Here is a 20,876-nt window from a genome sequence, read left to right as displayed (position 1 = left end):
GCCTGGGGTGGACTTCGGCGTCCCTTGCCTCAGGGCCAGAGTGCCCTGGGCAAGGCACAGTCTGCACAAAGCAATCTGCAGTGGCCCCAGCGAAACCTAGACTTCCACTGAACGAAACTTTTCAAAGTCCAAAGCTGAAGCAATAACATGATGCCGAGGACAGAATATATGTATTTTCATGGCAAGTGCTTTTAAATTACAATAAAGTCATTAAATCACATGTGCAGTATTTTGAAGTTAAATGTGTTTCGAATATTTTCCCCCAAAGTATAAAATTATCTTGTGAAACTTCTTTCAGCCTTTCTTACCTATCACATGAAGGACTCTACTTTTAATGCCTGGACTGGGCTGAATGATGTGAATTCAGAACATACATTCCTTTGGACGGATGGACGAGGAGTTCATTATACAAACTGGGGGAAAGGTTACCCTGGCGGAAGAAGGAGCAGTCTTTCCTATGAAGACGTAAATATCTGTTTCAGACCACCTCTCCGTACACAGTCAGCTTGCTTAAAGTCATCTTATTTGTAGTTTATCTTCTGTGAAAAATCAGCTAGAGTACTCCTTGATCTGTTTTATCCTTGTAGATTTTAACTGTTACAGGTGAAGCCAGCCTTGAGGGATGAGGTATAAATTTAGCTAAGAACTCCTCAGCTTGCAGGGCAGGAGATCGTGACAGTAAAGAATGGGCAGTGTGGGCCTGTGTTATGGTTAGGATGTGCCCTTGAACCAAAAATTATCAACTATCTTTGCATCAGCTGCCTCAGCTCTTTAAGCCTGTAGTCTTTGCAGCCCTGCCTGGAAGTTCCCACTACTTCTAAAGACAGCATCATGTCATCATCACTATCATCACTGATCTGCCACTTGTAGAGTGCCTTCTATGTGCCAAACACTATGCTAAGGGCTTTTTTACGTTAACCTAAGAGACAATTCTTTCTTTATTCTACTACTCTTAATCCTATCATTGAATGTCAACCAATCAACATTGAACACCATACTAGGCATTGAGGAGAAACATGAAAAAACCTAAGTTTTTGTTCTTACCTTAAAGAAGCTTACATGTGTGCTAGCCCACAAATCTTATGTAAGCAAGAAGATAGTAAAGAAATGCAAGTGCACGAGGACAGAGTCCATCACAAAGCACTGGAGAACGTGGGAAAAAAGAAACTTACTATGGGATAAAGTGATCCAGTCAGTTAGCACTTATCTCTAGAGCCCTTTATTTGATGGAGAGAAAGAATAGCAAAAAGAATCAGCTATGGGTCTTATTCTCAAGAAGTTTATATAATGATCAGAGAAGAATTTCTGTGAAGATATTGTTTGAATCCTCATTACATAAAGGAGGGCTGAAAACTTACTAAGTTAAAGTAGGATGGAGTGAGGTGAGGTTTGCTGAGAAAGATTTCTGGATGAGAGGTGAATTTTATGGATAGCAAAAAAAAATATTCTTGCACAAGAACTTTGTTTTTAGAACATAAAAGCAGAAACAACAAAACCAAAATCTGTAATCTTACCTTCCAGAAAAAAGTACTGCTAATTTATTGTTAAATTTATTTCTAGACTCTTTCTTAGTGCATGTTAAAAATATGTGTTTATGTTTCACAAAAATGGAATCGAAACACATACTGCATTGTTACAATTTCAGGACTTGAGAAAATAGAGAGCATTAAATACAGTTTGATAGAAAGTACAAGAGAACTTTCCATATATTTTGATGGTGGAAATGTGCTTGTTGTGTACAGGTTTTCTGGAGTAGAGCAAAGACTCTGAGCTGTAATGGAAGAGAAGAATAGCTAAGAAGGGAGATAGGCTGAGTGGAGAGTCTTTGAGTGTAGGACCGGGATTCCCTGAGAGCTGAGGCTCACGGGACAAGGAGGCTGGAGGCAAGGAGGAGGGAAAGACAGCTGTAGCAGTGGGGCAAGCTGTGAGAGCAGTGGATCAGGGCCTCGGGCAGAGCTGTTTCTCAAACACAACCACATTATTAAGGATCAGGGTTCTTGCTGCCTTCCTGCTCCCATCATTATTGTGCTGGCCTCGCTCTTCATTCTTGCCTGGCACATAGAGAAGTTTCAGGTGTTACATCCAAGCAAGACAGTACCCAATCTTTACTTCCTTTGTGGCTTTTTATTAACAAGGATCCTTTTCTGAGGAGGACTCCTGCCCCAGCACACTTCCTTGCTGAAAAGTAGTATACCACTGTAGTTAGAGTCTGTGCTAGGAGGCTGAATGCCTAGGTATGAATCCTAACTCTTACTAATTGGCTGTGTAACCTTGGACAAGTTACTTCCATTCCCCGTGCCTCGCTATAAAATGGGCTTAGTCACAGCACCAGCCTCGCCAGGACAGATGGGAGTTCAAGTGAAGTGACACATGTGTAGTACTTAAGGACAGTTTGGATGCTATAAATATAAGCTGTAATTATTAGAATGATAGGTTAAAAAAGCCCAACACAGGATATAGTCAGTCTTAATCTGACACTGGATGAAGACACAGGTTTCATGAATTTTTTGCTCACTTTTGGCTTATAGATTATCCTATGGAAACTTGAAATCACAAACACATTCACAAAAAACACTTTTCCCAGCCTTGGAATAGTCCCCTGTAAAATTATGAATAAGATGTGAAATTTTATAGTTATATTCCAACAACTTGCTCTGAATCCATATACTTCTACAAATTAAGTTAACAATGAGAAATATAGACTATGCCTATTTCCCTTTAATAATAGGATACTTCTTTTGGGATTTAGCTCATGGTAATTTATATGGAGAGGAAATGGTATTCTCATATATTTGGTTCCTAAATTTTGATAGAGATTAATACAATTTTTGAGAGCAAAATTTCTCAGACCTGTCTCCAAAACTTCTCCAAAGCTATTTGGTTTTCAATTAAAATAGCAAGAGCTCAGTGTGAGGGATATACATGGAACATGAGTATGAACTGAGCATACTGCAAATGAATTAGAATGATCTTAATATTTGGAGGTTATGGATGAGGAAATTTTTTTGTTTATTATGAAGTGATTTTAAAAATACTTTTCTTTTTCCTTTCTCCATGAATGTACAGGTTGACTGTGTTGTTGTTATTGGAGGGAAATCAAAGGATGCAGGAAAATGGATGGATGACACCTGTGACAGTAAGCGGGGCTACATATGCCAGACACTTCCTGGTAAGTTCTACCAAACCTCTGCTGCCCCTAAGTGCTGGGGTCCGTGAATATTGTTTTAAAAATGACCTTCTCCTCAATTTTGCTGTGAACCTTAAACTGCTCTAAAAGGTAAAGTTTTATTTTTAAAAGTGGCCATTCCCTTGCACATCAACAGGTTTGTTCATTCTTGCTGCAATCTATGTATGCCTGTGACAGACAAACAGGGCAGTATTTTCTGTAATTTATTCATGAGTGTGCCTCCTCATCCATTACCGGAAAGTTTTGAGTAGATTAAATTTGAAGCTGAAACTTTTTCTAATTTTGTTAGAAATGTGGGATGTTTGTCTGCTTGTACCTTTTTGAAAATGTCAGAATAGGAATACCTCAGTTCAACCCATGTGATTTGAGATTCATTAGTACAAAAATGTGACATACGCTTCATTACTTGCTATCTGATGTGTGTCCTTATTTTCATCTTAGGATGCCTGCATAATGTATTTGAGCATGTATGGGTACTTACTGAGAATCAAGATTATGATTACACACATTTTGGTTTTTAGTGAGAATAAAATTAAAATGTCTACCTATATAGGAAGAGGGTCAGAAATTAAAAGCAATAATCATTCACATGCATATTTAAAATAATCTTTTTCTTCTTACAAACATAAGTGATAAGAGTATTTGCCACCAGTAAAAGTTTATTGGAAAATTTTAAAATATTCTTTATATATTCATTCATGTTATATATATCAATTCATGTTTTTATTCACATGTCTGCATACATGAATACAGAACAGTTTTAAAGCATATACAACACACTGAAATTTTAGAAAATATAGAAAAATATAAAGAAAAGAAAAAACTACCCACAATCCAACCACCTGAAAATAACCTCTCAATATTTTAGTTTTCTTTTTTATTTTTTTCTATGAATGTTTAAATAAACAAGCAACTTGGACAGATGAGCTGTTTCCTAGTTGCATATAGTCTTCCATGAAACTTGTTTTTTAGCTTTATCTTAAGCCTCATTCCCAAAATTTTCCAGTGATACTAAGACAAACCTGGATATCCCCAAGTTGGGGAATGTTAGGACAGTTTAGTTCCTACAGGCTGTACAATTTAAGGGTCCTAGTCAGGGTCTCTTGGTTTAGTGATATTCTATCAACGCAAGGTGGCAGCAATTAGCTGAAGAAAGAGGAGGCTGCCCTTGCCTGCCGAGCTGAAGCTGATGCCTTACTAGGCATGATCAATTAAGTTTGTCATTTGGATAGTGACAGAACAAGGCATATGGTGGATTCAGCTGGCATGTCGTGGAACTGGTTGAAAATTGGCCAACACAAAATTTGTAGGCAAGGATATCTAGAACCCTAGACTAGGGCTTGGAAAATTTTTTCTGTAAATAGATAGAGTATAAACATTTTAGGCTGTAAATGTAGTCTCTGTTGGAGCTACTCAACTCTGCTATGATCTTGGATAATAATAGACCATACATACACAAATGAGCATAGTTGTGTTCCAGTATAACTTTATTCATGGACATGAATTTGAATTTCATATATTTACATGTCAGAAAATATTATTTATTTATTTAAACAATTTAAAAGTCAGTCTTAGCTCAATGGACTACAAAACAAAAGCAGACAACAGGCCATATTTCACCTTCTAGCTGTCATTTGCTGACCTCTGCCCTAGAGCATCAATTAAAACACATAGAACCACATGCTTTATTTGAGTCTTGACAATAAGTGGCACAAGGTATGGGTGGGTGTAAGTGTATCTAAAAGTGATTAGTAACCTATGCCAGGAAATTGAGGAGGAAAAATCAGGAAGCCAAAGTAACTGGCTAACAAGGGCTCTGCCCTAGAGTCAGTTTGGATAAAACATGGGGGTCCTGGGGTAAGGGCATAGGAAATCATCAGTGAGAGTAAAGCTTGATCCTGAGATCAAGGTTAAATGAACCAGGGACTGGTGTATGACTTCACTCTGGAACTTACACCAGTTTCCTGTACATACATTACTGACAAATGGAGTCAGATAGATATAGAGAGATGCAAATGCATCGGCAGAGTGGAGCAAAAATGGGGAGAGGGAGGAAGATTGCTTCTGACCTTGAAATTTGGCCACAAGGGAAAAATAAAGATGAATAATGCCAGAATGATAGGTGTTTTTAAATTTAACTGTGGCATTGCATTTCTTTCATCCAGATACTAGATCCCGCTGAAGTTTGCAAGTTTGTTTTTTAGTTTAGAAACTTGATCATATATCTATGTTAATATTCTAAATACAATTTGAAAGTTATTTAATTCAATCAGGCATTCAATTAAAAAATAGAGCTTTTTTTATTGCAGCATTATTTACAAAGCCAAAATATGGAGACAACCTAAATGTCCAGTAGATGAATAGATAAAAAGTATGTGGTACACGAATCTAAAGTCTGCAATGGCAATAAGTATGTACCTATCAATAATCACCCTAAATGTAAATGGACTGAATGTAACAATCAAAAGACATAGAGTCACTGGATGGATAAAAAAACATAGACCCATCTATATTCTGCCTACAAGACTCAATTTAAACTGAAAGGCATACACAGACTAAAAGTGAAAGGATGGAAAAAGATATTTCATGCAACTAATAGAGAGAAAAAAGCAGGAGTTGCAGTACTTGTATCAGACAAAATAGACTTGAAAACAAAGAAAGTCACAAAAGACAAAGAAGGACATTACATAATGATAAAGGGGTCAATCAAACAAGAAGATATAACCATTATAAATATCTATGCTCCCAACAGAGGAGCACCTACATATGTGAAACAAATACTAACAGAATTAAAAGGGGGAAATAAAATGCAATGCATTCATCCTAGGAGACTTCAACACTCTACTCACTCTGAAGGACAGATCAACTAGACAGAAAATAAGTAAGGACACAGAGGCACTGAACAACACATTAGAACAGATGGACCTAACAGACATCTACAGAACTCTATCCCAAAAAGCAGCAGAATACACATTCTTCTCAAGTGCACATGGAACATTTTCAAAAATAGATCATATACTAGGCCACAAAAAGAGCCTCAGTAAATTCAAAAAGACTGAAATTGTACCAACCAGTTTCTCAGACCACAAAGGTATGAAACTAGAAATAAATTATGCAGAGAAAATGAAAAATGCAACAAACACATGGAGGCTTCACAACATGCTCCTAAATAATCAATGAATCAATGACCAAATAAAAACAGAGATCAAGCAATATATGGAGACAGATGACAATAAATAATTCGACACCACAAAATCAGTGGGATGCAGCCAAGGACATGCTAAGAGGAAAGTATATTGCAATACAGGCCTACCTCAAGAAAGAAGAACAATCCCATATAAGCAGTCTAAACTCACAATTAATGAAACAAGAAAAAGAATAACAAATGAGGCCCAAAATCAGTAGAAGGTGGGACATAATAAAGATTAGAGCATAAATAAATAAAATTGAGAAGAATAAAACAATAGAAAAAATCAGTGAAAGCTAGAGCTGGTTCTTCGAGAAAATAAACAACATAGATCAACCCATAGACAGACTTATCAAGAAAAAAAGAGAGTCTACGCACATAAACAGAATCAGAAATGAGAAAGGAAAAAAATCACTATGGACACCACAGAAATACAAAAAAATATGAGAGAATACTATGAAAAATTGTATGCTAAAAAACTGGATAACCTAAAAGAAATGGAAAACTTTCTAGAATAATATAACCTTCCAAGGCTGACCCAGAAAGAAACAGAAAATCTGAACAGACCAATTACCAGCAACAAAATTGAACTGGTAATCCAAAAACCACCTAAGAACAAAACACCTATACCAGATGGCTTCACCACTGAATTTTATCAAACATTTAGTGAAGACCTAATACCCATCCTCCTTAAAGTTTTCCAAAGAGTAGAAGAAGAGGGAATACTTCCAAACTCATTCTATGAGGCCAGCATCACTCTAATACCAAAGCCAGGCAAAGACACTACAAAAAAATAAAATTACAGACCAATATCCCTGATGAACATAGATGCAAAAATACTCAACAAATTAGTAGCAAACCAAATTCAAAAATACATCAAGATCAAGTAGGATTTATTCCAGGGATGCAAGGATGGTACAATATTCAAAAATCCATCAACATCATCCACCACATCAACAAAAAGAAGGACAAAAACCACATGATTATCTCCATAGATGCTGAAAAAGCATTTGACAAGATTCAACATCCATTCATGAGAAAAACTCTCGACAAAATGGGTATAGAGGGCAAGTACCTCAACATAATAAAGGCCATATATGACAAATCCACAGCCAACATTATACTTAACAGCAAGGAAGCTTTTCCTTTCAGATCAGGAACAAGACAAGGAAGCCCACTCTCCCCTCTTTTATTCAACACAGTACCGGAGATACTAGCCATGTCAATCAGACAACACAAAGAAATAAAAAGCATCCAGATTGGTAAGAAAGAAGTTAAACTGTCACTATTTGCAGATGACATGATACTGTGCATAAAAAAACCCTAAAGAATTCACTCCAGAACTACTAGATCTAATATCTGAATTCAGCAAAGTTGCAGGATACAAAATTAATACACAGAAATCTGTTGCATTCCTATACACTAATGATGAACTAGCAGAAAGAGAAATCAGAAAAACACTTTCATTCACAATTGCATCAAAAAGAATAAAATACCTAGGAATAAAACTAACCAAGGAAGTGAAAGACCTATGCTCTGAAAATTACAAGACACTCATAAGAGAAATTAAAGAAGATACCAATAAATGGAAACACATCCCATGCACAATCCGAGGAAGAATTAATATTGTTCAAATGGCCATCCTGCCTAAAGCAATCTACAGATTCAATGCAATTCCTACCAAATACCAACAGCATTCTTCAATGAACTAGAGAAAATCATCCTAAAATTCATATGGGACCACAAAAGACCTCGAGTAGCCAAAGCAATTCTGAGAAGGAAGAATAAAGCTGGGGGGATTATGCTCCCCAACTTCAAGCTCTACTACAAAGCCACAGTATTGAGGACAATTTGGTACTCACACAAGAACAGACCCATAGACCAATGGAACAGACTAGAGAGCCCTGATATAAACCCAACCATATATGTCAATTAATGTATGATAAAGGAGCCATTGATATACAATGGGGAAATGACAGCCTCTTGAACAGCTGGTGTTGGCAAAACTGGACAGCTATATGCAAGAGAATGAAACTGCATTATTGTTTAACTCCATACACAAAAGTAAACTCAAAATGAATCAAAGACCTGAATGTAAGTCATGAAACCATAAAACTCTTAGAAGACAATATAGGAAAACATCTCCTGAATATAAGCATGAGCAATTTCTTCCTGAACCCATCTCCTCAAGCAAAGGAAACAAAAGCAAAAATGATCTCTTGGGACTACATCAAACTAAAAAGTTTCTGTATGGCAAAGGACACCATCAACAGAACAAAAAGGCATCCTACAGTATGGGAGAATATATTTGTAAATGACATATCCAACAAGGGGTTAACATCCAAAATATGTAAAGAACTTAAATGCCTCAACACACAAAAAGCAAATAACCCAATTAAAAAATGGGCAAAGGATATGAAGAGACAGTTCTCCAAAGAAGAAATTCAGATGACCAACAGACACATGAAAAGATGCTCCACATCACTAATCATCTGGGAAATGCAAATTAAAACCACAATGAGGTATCAGCTCACCCAGTAAGGATGGCCAGCATCGAAAACACTAAAAACAACAAATGTTGGCAAGCGTGCGGAGAAAGGGGAACCTTCCTACACTGCTGGTGGGAATGTAAGCTGGCTCAACCATTGTGGAAAGCAACATGGAGGTTCCTCAAAAAACTAAAAATAGAAATACCATTTGACCCAGGAATCCTACTCCTTGGAATTTACCCAAAGAATACAAGTTCTCAGATTCAAAAAGACATGTGCACCCCTATGTTTATCACAGCACTTTTTACAATAGCCAAGATATGGAAGCAACCTAAGTGTCCATTAGTAGATGAATGGATAAAGAAGAGGTGGTACATATACACAATGGAATATTACTCAGCCATAAGAAAAAAACAAATCCTACCATTTGCAACAACATGGATGGAGCTGGAGGACATTATGCTCAGTGAAATAAGCCAGGCAGAGAAAGACAAATGCCAAATGATTTCCCTCATTTGTGGAGTATAACAATGAAGCAAAAATGAAGGAAGAAAATGGCAGCAGACTCAGAGACTCCAAGAATGAACTAGTGGTTACCAAAGGGGAGGGGTGTGGGAGGGCAGGTGGGGAGGGAGAGAGATGGGGATTGAGGGGTTTTATGTTTAGTACACATGGTGTGGGGGATCACGGGGACAACAGTGTTGCACAGAGAAGGCACATAGTGAATCTGTGGCATCTTACTACACTGATGGACAGTGACTGCATTGGGGTATGGGTGGGGACTTGATAAATGGGTAAATGTAGTAACCACATTGTTTTTTTCATGTGAAACCTTCATAAGAGTGTATGTCAATCATACCTTAATAAAAAATTAAAAAAAACAAAAAAACAAAAAAACGAAAATACGTTTTAACCTTTAAAAAAAAAGTAAGTGGTGCATATATGCAATGGAATATTACTCAGCCATAAAAACAGTGAAATCTTGCCATACGAAATAACATGTATGGGCTTTGAGGGTACTATCCTAAGTGAAATAAGTCAGAGAAAGACAAATACTAGATGATTTCACTTATATGTGGAATCTAAAAATACAAAATAAGCAAACAAACAAACCAAACAGAAATAGACTCATAAACACAGGTGAACAGACTGATGGCTTCCATAGGGGAGGGGTTGGGAGGATGGGTGAAACAGGTAAAGGGGGAGGATTAGTGAGAATGTTTTATATTTTGATCTGGCTGAGAGTTATATGAGTATATACACATGTCAAAATTCATCAAGCTGTACACTACTATTTGTGCATTTGGTGTATTACTATATTATAAAAAATTAAAAAATTAAAGCCATGTTTTCTGCTGCAAAAATGGACCATGAAAATATCTTTAACACCTGATGGTAATCAGCTTTCCTGATTATTTTTACGATGTAGAAAATATAGTAGTCATGTAGTGATGGCATTCAAGTAATGTTATTTAGATAATGCTAATGAAAATAATCTTTTTATTCCAGACTCTTCCTTGCCTAATTCTCCAGCAACAGTTCCAACAGATGGCTTTATTAAATATGGTGAAAGTAGCTATTCCCTCATGAAATTAAAATTACAATGGTATGAAGCAGAGGATTATTGCAAGCTTCACGCTTCCCTTATTGCTAGCATTCTAGATCCCTATAGTAATGCATTTGCATGGATGCAAATGCAAGCAGTCAATGAACCTGTGTGGATCGCTCTGAACAGTAATTTGGTAAGATACTGGAAACATGTGTGACTTGATGTGAATGATAAGTTGTGACTGAATATGATTCTCTTCCTGTTCATTCTGTTGCATACTTGTTATGTGTAGGAAACTGTGCCAGGCAATGTGAATGCTACTAACATGAACAAAACCCAGTCTTTCAAGATTCCATTGTCTCTAGAGATCTAGCAAGCTAATGAAGTGTATTAGAAACCAAACTAATATCAATTCTCATATTGCTTTTGAATACTAAAATTAGATTCTGTATCTAAACAGTTTTATTTATTAACTTACTTCCTTCTAGGACCATGATTATAACCATGCCATGGGAATTAAGAAAGCAGATCAGGGGCATAGTTCCTAGACAATGAGGACACTTTATTTTTTGTGGCTAGCCATTCTAGACTTGTTATCAGTCTGAAGTTGTGGAGCTTCCATCCATGTGTGAGACACTTCACTGCAGTCAATTCCCTGTGTTCTGTAGCAGAGAAAGCAAGGCTGGCAGAGAATGGGGTAGAACGAGGGAGGAGGCAGAGAGCTATAACTGGTGCTGGATTTGCCAAAATACTCTTAAAATGAGTTTTCTCTGATCCATCTATCCTCCAAACATATATCCATCCATCTAGCTAGTCAATCAGCAAACTTCCGAGTAGAAGAAATAGAGATGTCAACAAGTCATTAAGACATAATGCAAGTGTCAAAGTGAGGAATATACAAAGTGCCGGGAGAGAAGAGAAAAGGGATCCTTTGCACCAGGGAGGAGAACCAAGAGGGCTTCTCAGAGAAAGCTAAACTTGAGAGATGTAGTCTAGGACAGTGGAACATAAGGCAGGAAAAGAGAGAAAAGGATAGTAAGAGGATAAAAGTTAATGTAAAGAGGAAAGTAGGTTGGTGTCAGATTTTATAGAGCATCTAATGCCATGGATGCACAGAAATTCACACCTCATGAAATGATTATTTCCTAAGTAGGGAAGTGAGTACCGTAACAATTTCTGTGATTAAACTTATGCAAGATATTTTTATGTCTGTCTTGACCCTATTTTTAGTAATTAGTTCACTTGGTAATTCATTCATTTTCATCTCACAGACATGTTCATAATTCTCTTATGAATCTAAAATAGGCTTTTATTTATCTTTAGAAAGATTAGTTTTTTACTGTACCAACATTTATAATTAAAACAGTAATATCATCTTCCTTACATCTATAGAGTTAATGATTTTTTAAGCATTATTTGATTAAAAATGGTAAAACACTACAAAATTCAAACGAGATATCACATACATTTGATTTTGTCATTAAATCTTTGGTGATTGGCTTGGTAAATTAAATAATGCATTAAGGGAACACTTATTGTTTAAAGATTTAATTATCTCTGATTAATGTTATATATCATCTGTTCTTAGAAATTATATATAAAAATCTCTTTTAGGCTATAAAGGATATTATTGATAAATAATATTTTTGATCTTATCAATTGATTTGTACATGACCATAAATTTGTTCCACCAAATATAATAAGAAATTAAATGTGCAAATTGAATAAAAGCAATCATCTTTGTAAAAAATGCCATTAAAAAATAATTTCAAAATTTTTAAATGCCATTGAAGAGACCACCCAACTGGAAGGCAAGACACAGGCTCCTTTATTTTCTACCTGTGTAACCCACCTAAGGCATTTGCATCTGCACATTTGAACCACTGAACAATGAAATCACAGGAGATTAGTGTTTCCCCCAAAGCTTCACAAGTTCAATGAAAATTACTTTTTATTATCATTTTAATGATAATATAATAAGTACTTTATTTGTTCTGAAGATGAAATTTCTCTTTCATACTGAAAACCTGCAAATAAGGACAGTTTTATAAGAGAAGACAATGTTTTTCAAATTAGCTTTCAAGAGTGGATTCCTGGGCATCTCCAAGAAAGTCTTTTTAAAAGGCTGCATTTACTGAATTTGAGTAGGTAGAAATTATTTATAATGTTCTTTTTATTCCCAAATGTTTAAGATTCTTTGTCAAATGACAGCCTTAAATATCCTTTTTATTCCTCACTCAGTTCGTTTGTTATTTGCTAAATGAAGCAAGTCTCCACGTTAATGGTTGTTTTTGTTCTTGCAGACCAATAATGAATATGTTTGGACTGATAAATGGAGGGTGAGGTACACTAATTGGGCGGCTGATGAGCCCAAAGTGAAATCAGCATGCGTTTATCTGGACCTTGATGGCTACTGGAAGACAGCACAATGCAATGAAAGTTTCTATTTTCTCTGTAAAAGATCAAATGGTAATTGAATATGCAAAAACAATCAGGAGATCTGAAATTATCTCAAAATGCTGACAATAAATACTGCTGTTGATATTAAACAGTAACATATCTTAGGTAACAAGATAAAACATATTCCTTCACTTAGTAAAAGATCAATTTGGTAATAAGCAAATATACATAGGTCAAAATAATGGAGATAAGAAATTTTATTCATTGCTCAAGTTCATTTTCTATTTATAAATTTCTGAATTTTTATTATTGAGATTATCCTCTGAATCTATGATGTCAGAGTCCCTAGGAAATTTTAAAATGTTTACTTTTGAAGTCAGTAGCATATCTATATCAAAATAATTTTACCAGAATGCATGTAGATTAATCAGAGTCAGTGACATCACAGTACTAACAGCCCTGGGACTGGACAGTGATTAAGTCCTTGAATTTTACCTACAGCACAGGTGTCAGCCACAGCTGAGAAGAGTTTACAGGGGTTAGCATCCCAGAAAAGGAAGAGCATCTTGAAGGGGGACTCCCTTTGCAAATTATTTTTGCGTGGATTCTGTTTTGTGAACTTACTAACATCTTTGTAGATTTTCTATAGATCTACATTCTTAATCATGGATGTGATCAATTGCTACTGTACCATAGTGCATTGTATTGAAATATAAATTTAAATTGAAAAAATATGATGCAGTAAAAATAAAATCCAGTAATAAAAGTGGGAGATCCAAATGATTACCATTAAAACTTTAAAAAATATAGTGATAGGTAATAAAACTTTTTCAGCTGTTAACATATTATTCTATGTACTTACTGTGAAACTTTAGGATGTACTTTATTTTTTAAATGTATTTTTATTAACAGAAATCCCAGCCACTGAACCTCCACAACTGCCTGGCAAATGCCCAGAGACAGAACACACAGCCTGGATTCCTTTCCATGGCCACTGTTACTATATTGAGTCTTCATATACACGAAACTGGGGCCAAGCTTCTCTGGAATGTCTCCGAATGGGTAAGTTCCACATTTACTGTAAGAAAATCTCACAATCATCTATTTTAGATTACCACGGTACTAATAACACTATATATTACAAACATAAGGATGTAAAAATACCTGCTTATTTTTTTTTACTTTTTTTAAATTTGTTGTCATTAATCTACAATTACATGAAGAACATTATGTTTACTAGGCTCTTCCCTATCCCAAGTCCCCCACACAAACCCCATTACAGTCACTGTCCATCAGCATAGTAAGATGTTGTAGAATCACTACTTGTCTTCTCTGTGTTGCACAGCCCTCTCCTTCCCCCCCACCACATTATACATGCTAATCATAATACCCCCTTTCTTCTTCCCCACCCTTATCCCTCCCTATCCTCCCATTCTCCCCAGTCTCTTTTCCTTTGGTAACTGTTAGTCCATTCTTGGGTTCTGTGATTCCGCTACTGTCTTGTTCCTAAAGTTTTTCTTTTGTTCTTATACTCCACATATGAGTGAAATCATTTGGTATTTGTCTTTCTCCACTTGGCTTATTTCACTGAGCATAATACCCTCTAGCTCCATCCATGTTGTTGCAAATGGTAGGATTTGTTTTCCTCTTATGGCTGAATAATATTCCATTGTATATATGTACCACATCTTCTTTATCCATTCATCTACTGATGGACACTCAGGTTGCTTCCATTTCTTCACTATTGTAAATAGTGCAGTGATAAACATAGGGGTGCATCTGTCTTTTTCAAACTGGAGTGCTGCATTCTTAGGGTAAATTCCTAGAAGTGGAATTCCTGGGTCAAATGGTATTTCTATTTTGAGCTTTTTGAGGAACCTCTATACTGCTTTCCACAATGGTTGAACTAATTTACATTCCCACCAGCACTGTAGGAGGGTTCCCCTTGCTCCACAACCTCGCCAACATTTGTTGTATGTCTTTTTGATGGTAGCCATCCTTACTGGTGTGAGGTGATATTTCATTGTGGTTTTAATTTGCATTTCTCTGATAACTAGCGATGTGGAGCATCTTTTCATGTGTCTGTTGGCCATCTGAATTTCTTCTTTGGAAAAGTGTCTGTTCAGCTCCTCTTCTCCATTTCCTAATTGGACTATTTGCTTTTTGTTTGTTGAGGTGCGTGAGCTCTTTATATATTTTGGATGTCAACCCTTTATCAGATCTGTCATTTACGAATATATTCTCCCATACTGTAGGGTACTTTTTTGTTCTATTGATGGTGTCCTTTGCTGTACAGAAGCATTTCAGCTTGATATAGTCCCACTTGTTCATTTTTGCTTTTGTTTTCCTTGCCTGGGAAGATATGTTCATGAAGAAGTCGTTTATGTTTATGTCCAAGAGATTTTTGCCTATGTTTTTTTCTAAGAGTTTTATGGTTTCATGACTTACATTGAGGTCTTTGATCCATTTTGAATTTACTTTTGTGTATGGGGTTAGACAGTAGTCCAGTTTCATTCTCTTACATGTAGCTGTCCAGTTTTGCCAGCACCATCTGTTGAAGAGACTGTCATTTCTCCATTGTATGTCCATGGCTCCTTTATCAAATATTAATTGACCATATATGTTTGGGTTAATGTCTGGAGTCTCTAATCTGTTCCACTGGTCTGTGGGTCTGTTCTTGTGCCAGTACCAAATTGTCTTGATTACTATGGCTTTGTAGTGGAGCTTGAAGTTCGGGAGTGAGATCCCCCCCACTTTATTCTTCCTTCTCAGGATTACTATAGCTATTACAGGTTTTGGTGTTTCCTTATGAATTTTTGAACTATTTGTTCCAGTTCGTTGAAGAATGTTGTTGGTAATTTGATAGGGATTGCATCAAATCTGTATATTGCTTTGGACAGGATGGCCTTTTGACTATACTAAATCTTCCTAGCCAAGAGCATGGGATGAGTTTCTATTTGTTAGTGTCCTCTTTAATTTCTCTTAAGAGTGTCTTGTAGTTTTCAGGGTATAGGTCTTTCACTTCCTTGGTTAGGTTTATTCCTAGGTATTTTATTCTTTTTGATGCAATTGTGAATGGAATTGTTTTCCTGATTTCTCTTTCTATTGGTTCATTGTTAGTATATAGGAAAGCCACAGATTTCTGTGTGTTAATTTTGTATCCTGCAACTTTGCTGTATTCTGATATCAGTTCTAGTAGTTTTGGAGTGGAGTCTTTAGGGTTTTTTATGTACAATATCATGTCACCTGCAGATAGTGACAGTTTAACTTCTTCTTTACCAATCTGGATTCCTTGCATTTCTTTGTTTTGTCTAATTGCTGTGGCTAGGACCTCCAGTACTATGTTAAATAACAGTGGGGAGAGTGGGCATCCCTGTCTTGTTCCCAATCTCAGAGGAAAAGCTTTCAGCTTCTCACTGTTCAGTATGATGTTGGCTGTGGGTTTATCATATATGGCCCTTATTATGTTGAGGTACTTGCCCTCTGTTCCCATTTTGCTGAGAGTTTTTATCATGAATGGATGTTGAATTTTGTCAAATGCTTTTTCAGCATCTATGGAGATGATCATGTGGTTTTTGTCTTTCTTTTTGTTTATGTGTTGAATGATGCTGATGGATTTTCAAATGTTGTACCATCCTTGCATCCCTGGGATGAATCCCACTTGATCATGGTGTATGATCCTTTTGATAGATTTTTGAATTCGGTTTGCTAATATTTTATTGAGTATTTTTGCATCTACATTCATCAGGGATATTGGTCTGTAATTTTCTTTTTTGGTGGGGTCTTTGCCTGGTTTTGGTATTAGGGTGATGTTAGCTTCATAGAATAAGTTTGGGAGTATTCCCTCCTCTTCTATTTTTTGGAAAACTTTAAGGAGAATGGGCATTATGTCTTTTTTGTATGTCTGATAAAATTCCAAGATAAATCCATTTGGCCTGGGGGATTTTTTCTTTGGTAGTTTTTTTATTACCACTTCAATTTCTTTGCTGGTAATTGGTTTGTTTAGATTTTGTGTTTCTTCCTTGATCAGATTTGGAAGGTTGTATTTTTCTAGGAAGTTGCCCATTTCTTCTAGGTTTTCCAGCTTCTTAGCATATAGGTTTTCATAGTACTCTCTAATAATGCTTTGTATTTCTGTTGGGTCCATCGTGATGCTTCCTTTCTTGTTTCTGATTCTGTTGATGTGTGTTAATTCTCTTTTTCTCTTAATAAGTCTGACTAGAGGCTTGTCTATTTTGTTTATTTTCTCAAAGAACCAGCTCTTGGTTTCATTGATTTTTTCTATTGTTTCTTCTCTGTTTATTTCTTTCTTCTCTGATTTTTACTATGTATGTCCCTCCTTCTGCTAACTATAGGCCTCATTTGTTCTTCTTTTTCCAATTTTGATAATTGTGACGTTAGACTATTCATTTGGGTTTGTTCTTCCTTCTTTAAATATGCCTGGAGTGCTATATACTTTCCTCTTAAGACTGCTTTTGCTGCATCCCATAGAAGTTGGGGCTTTGTGTTGTTGTTGTCATTTATTTCCATATATTTCTGGATCTCCATTTTAAATTGGTCGTTGATCCATTGACTATTTAGAAGCATGTTGTTAAGCCTCCATGTGTTTGTGAGCCTTTTTGCTTTCTTTGTATAATTTATTTCTAGTTTTATACCTTTGTGATCTGAAAAGTTGGTTGGTAGAATTTCAATCTTTTTGAATTTACTGAGGCTCTTTTTGTGTCCTAGTATGTGGTTTATTCTGGAGAATGTTCCATGTGCACTTGAGAAGAATGTGTATCCTATTGCTTTTGGGTGTAGAGTTCTATAGATGTCTATTAGGCCCATCTGTTCTAGTGTGTTGTTCAGTGCCTCTGTGTCCTTACTTATTTTCTGTCTGGTGGATCTGTCCTTTGGAGTGAAGGATGTGTTGAAGTCACCTAAAATGAATGCATTGCATTCTATTTCCTCCTTTAGTTCTGTTAGTATTTGTTTCACATATGCTGGTGCTCCTGTGTGTGGTGCATATATATTTATAATGGTTATATCCTCTTGTTGAACTGAGCCCTTTATCATTATGTAATGTCCTTCTTTATCTCTTGTGACTTTCTTTGTTTTGAAGTCTATTTTGTCTGATACTAGTACTGCAACACCTGCTTTTTTCTCCCTATTGTTTGCATGAAATATCTTTTTCCATCCCTTGACTTTTAGTCTGTGCATGTCTTTGGGTTTGAGGTGAGTCTCTTGTAAGCAGCATGTAGATGGGTCTTGTTTATTTATCCATTCAGTGACTCTATGTCTTTTGATTGGTGCATTCAGTTCATTTACATTTAGGGTGATTATCAATAGGTATGTACTTATTGCCATTTCAGGCTTTAGATTCATGGTTACCAAAAGTTCCAGGTTACTTTCCTTACTCTCTAAGAGTCTAACTTAACTCACTTAGTATGCTGTTACAAACACAATCTAAAGGTTCTTTTTTATTTCTCCTCCTTTTTCTTCCTCCTTCATTCTTTATATATTAGGTATCAAATTATGTACTTTTTCTCTATCCCTTGATTGGATTTGGGGATAGTCCATTTAATTTTGCATTTGCCTCACAATCAGCTGTTCCACCCTCCCTACCGTAATTTTACTTCCTCTGGTGACAGCTATCCAACCCTAGGAACACTTCCATCTATAGCAGTCCCTCTAAAATAGACTGCAGAGGTGGTTTGTGGGAGGTAAACTTTCTTAGCTTTTGCTTATCTGGAAATTGTTTAATCCCTCCTTCAAATTTAAATGATAATCTTGCCAGATAAAGTAATCTTGGTTCCAGGCCCTTCTGCTTCATGGCATTAAATACATCATGCCACTCCCTTCTGGCCTATAAGGTTTCTGCTGAGAAGTCTGATGTTAGCCTGATGGGCTTTCCTTTGTATGTGATCTTATTTGTGTCTCTGGCTGCTTTTAACAGTCTGTCCTTACCCTTGATCTTTCCCATTTTAATTACTATGTGTCTTGGTGTTGTCTTCCTTGGGTCCCTTGTGTTGGGAGATCTGTGGATCTCCATGGCCTGAGAGACTATGTTCTTCCCCAGATTGGGGAAGTTTTTAGCAACTACCTCCTCAAAGACACTTTCTATCCCTTTCTCTCTCTCTTCTTCTTCTGGTATCCCTATAATGTGAATATTGTTCCACTTGGATTCATCACACAGTTCTCTCAATATTCTTTCATTCTTAGAGATCCTTTTTTCTCTCTGTGCCTCAGCTTCTTTGTATTCCTCTTCCCTAATTTCTATTTCATTTATTGTCTCCTCCACCATATCCAACCTGCTTTTAATACCCTCCATGGTGCTCTTCAATGATTGGATCTCCGACCTGAATTCATTCCTGATTTATTGGATGTCTTTCCTTACCTCCATTAGAATGTTGATGATTTTTATTTTGAACTCCCTTTCCAGAAGAATCATAAGGTCCATATCATTTAAATCTTTCTCAGGAGTTGTATTAATAATTTTACTCTGGACAAGGTTCCTTTGGCATTTCATGTTTGTATATGGTGCCCTCTAGTGTCCAGAAGCTTTATTCTGGAGCTGCTCAGCCCCTGAAGCAATGTCGGGTCGCAGGGGAGCGGTACTGGTACCTGGGGGGAGGAAAGAGCTGTTCTCCGCCTTCTGGTTCCTGTACCTGTCTCCACTGCCTAAGCCAGTGGGCCAGTCATATAGGTATCAGTTTTTGTCGCAGAGCAGCCAGATATGGATCCCTGCTTTCCACAAGCAGCCGGAATCCCAGTCTCCCCAGGAACTCTGCCTGTATTAACTTTCCAACCAGGTAGTCATGCATGTCTCATGAAAGCACCATGAAATGTAGGTTTGTGCTCCCAGAGCAGATCTCTGGAGCTAGGTATTCAGCAGTCCCAAGCCTTCCAATCCCTCCCTGCTCCATTTGTCTTCCTCCCGCCCATCAGCTGGGGTGGGGGAGGGGCTCAGGTCCCACGGAGCCACAGCTCTGGTACGTTACCCCGTTCGCTGAGGTCTGCTCTTTTCTCCAGGTGTGTGCAATCTGATGCCATCCTCTTTCCTGTTGCTCTCTCAGGATTAGTTGTGCCAATTAAATTTTCTAATTGTATCCAGTTTTAGGAGGAAGCCTCTGTCTCGCCTCACACCGCCATCTTAAATACCTGCTTATTTTTCTCACTAATTTATACTGTATTAGAATGCTCAACACCAAGCCCCTCAAATGGAATTTCCAACATTGTAGCCTCAAAATTTTAAGGAATTACAGCAGAAAACAATAATTTGCTGAACATGTCTTTCTTACTTTCTGCCTAATATTCTAAATTGTTAAGATTCTCATTCTCAGTTATCCAGAATGTTGTGCTCACTTCTTATTACTGATAATCTCAGGTTCCACAAGTTCCCAGGAACCATTTTGCTTTACCATTAATAGAAAATCATTTATATGTGGTTATCTTATTTGTGGGGGAAAAAACCCTCAAATAGACATGATATGGAAGGATAAATCCCCCCCCACCAAATGTCAAAGGTAATTTTTCAGGTTCTATTGAAAAATCCACTAACTAAATCCCACTGGATATTTTACTGAAAACTTTTTTACTATATTTTGATTATGCCCGGGCAGCATTCTTTATCTAACAGTGGTGTGCAAGGATTATATCCTCATTTCTTCAGGTTTGTCCAAAAGTCAGTCTTAAGTTTTGACTCTTTCTTCTTACTTTATGTTTTTTTCCCACTTTACTGAAGTGCAGTTGACAGATAAAATTATAATACATTTAAAGTATGCAATGTGATGATTCGATATACATATACTTTGTGAAAGGATTCCATGTCAAGTTAATTAATACCACCATCACATCACATACTTACATTTTTTTTCTTTTTGGTGAGAATGCAAGTTCTCCTCTCAGCAAATTTCAGTTATAAAATACAGTATTATCAACTATAGTCACCATATTGTACCTTAGATCCTAAGACCTTTTTCATCCCTTTTATCTTTTTGTACCCTTTTAGCAGCATTTCCCTATTTCCTACAATCCCAGCCCCTGGCAATAATGACTCTACTCTGTTCCTGTGAGTTTGGCCTT

The 20,876-nt window shown here is 36.6% G+C and overlaps 1 protein-coding gene across 3 annotated transcripts in view; it reads left to right on the top strand.

The window, feature by feature from the left end:
- The window catches only part of MRC1 (mannose receptor C-type 1), a 98,492-nt gene that overhangs the window by 66,911 nt on the left and 10,705 nt on the right, over nucleotides 1-20,876 (top strand). For all 3 annotated transcript variants that reach the window (XM_036881178.2, XM_036881179.2, XM_057498253.1), the window contains exons 22-26: nucleotides 299-465; nucleotides 3,067-3,169; nucleotides 10,373-10,605; nucleotides 12,716-12,881; nucleotides 13,725-13,874. In XM_036881178.2, coding sequence (XP_036737073.2) covers nucleotides 299-465; nucleotides 3,067-3,169; nucleotides 10,373-10,605; nucleotides 12,716-12,881; nucleotides 13,725-13,874 — 819 coding nt within the window. The remainder of the gene's footprint in view (nucleotides 1-298; nucleotides 466-3,066; nucleotides 3,170-10,372; nucleotides 10,606-12,715; nucleotides 12,882-13,724; nucleotides 13,875-20,876) is intronic.

The sequence above is a fragment of the Manis pentadactyla genome, chromosome 3 (assembly GCF_030020395.1).
Source record: "Manis pentadactyla isolate mManPen7 chromosome 3, mManPen7.hap1, whole genome shotgun sequence".
Lineage (NCBI taxonomy): Eukaryota > Metazoa > Chordata > Mammalia > Pholidota > Manidae > Manis > Manis pentadactyla.
This window is presented reverse-complemented; position numbering and strand designations above follow the sequence as displayed.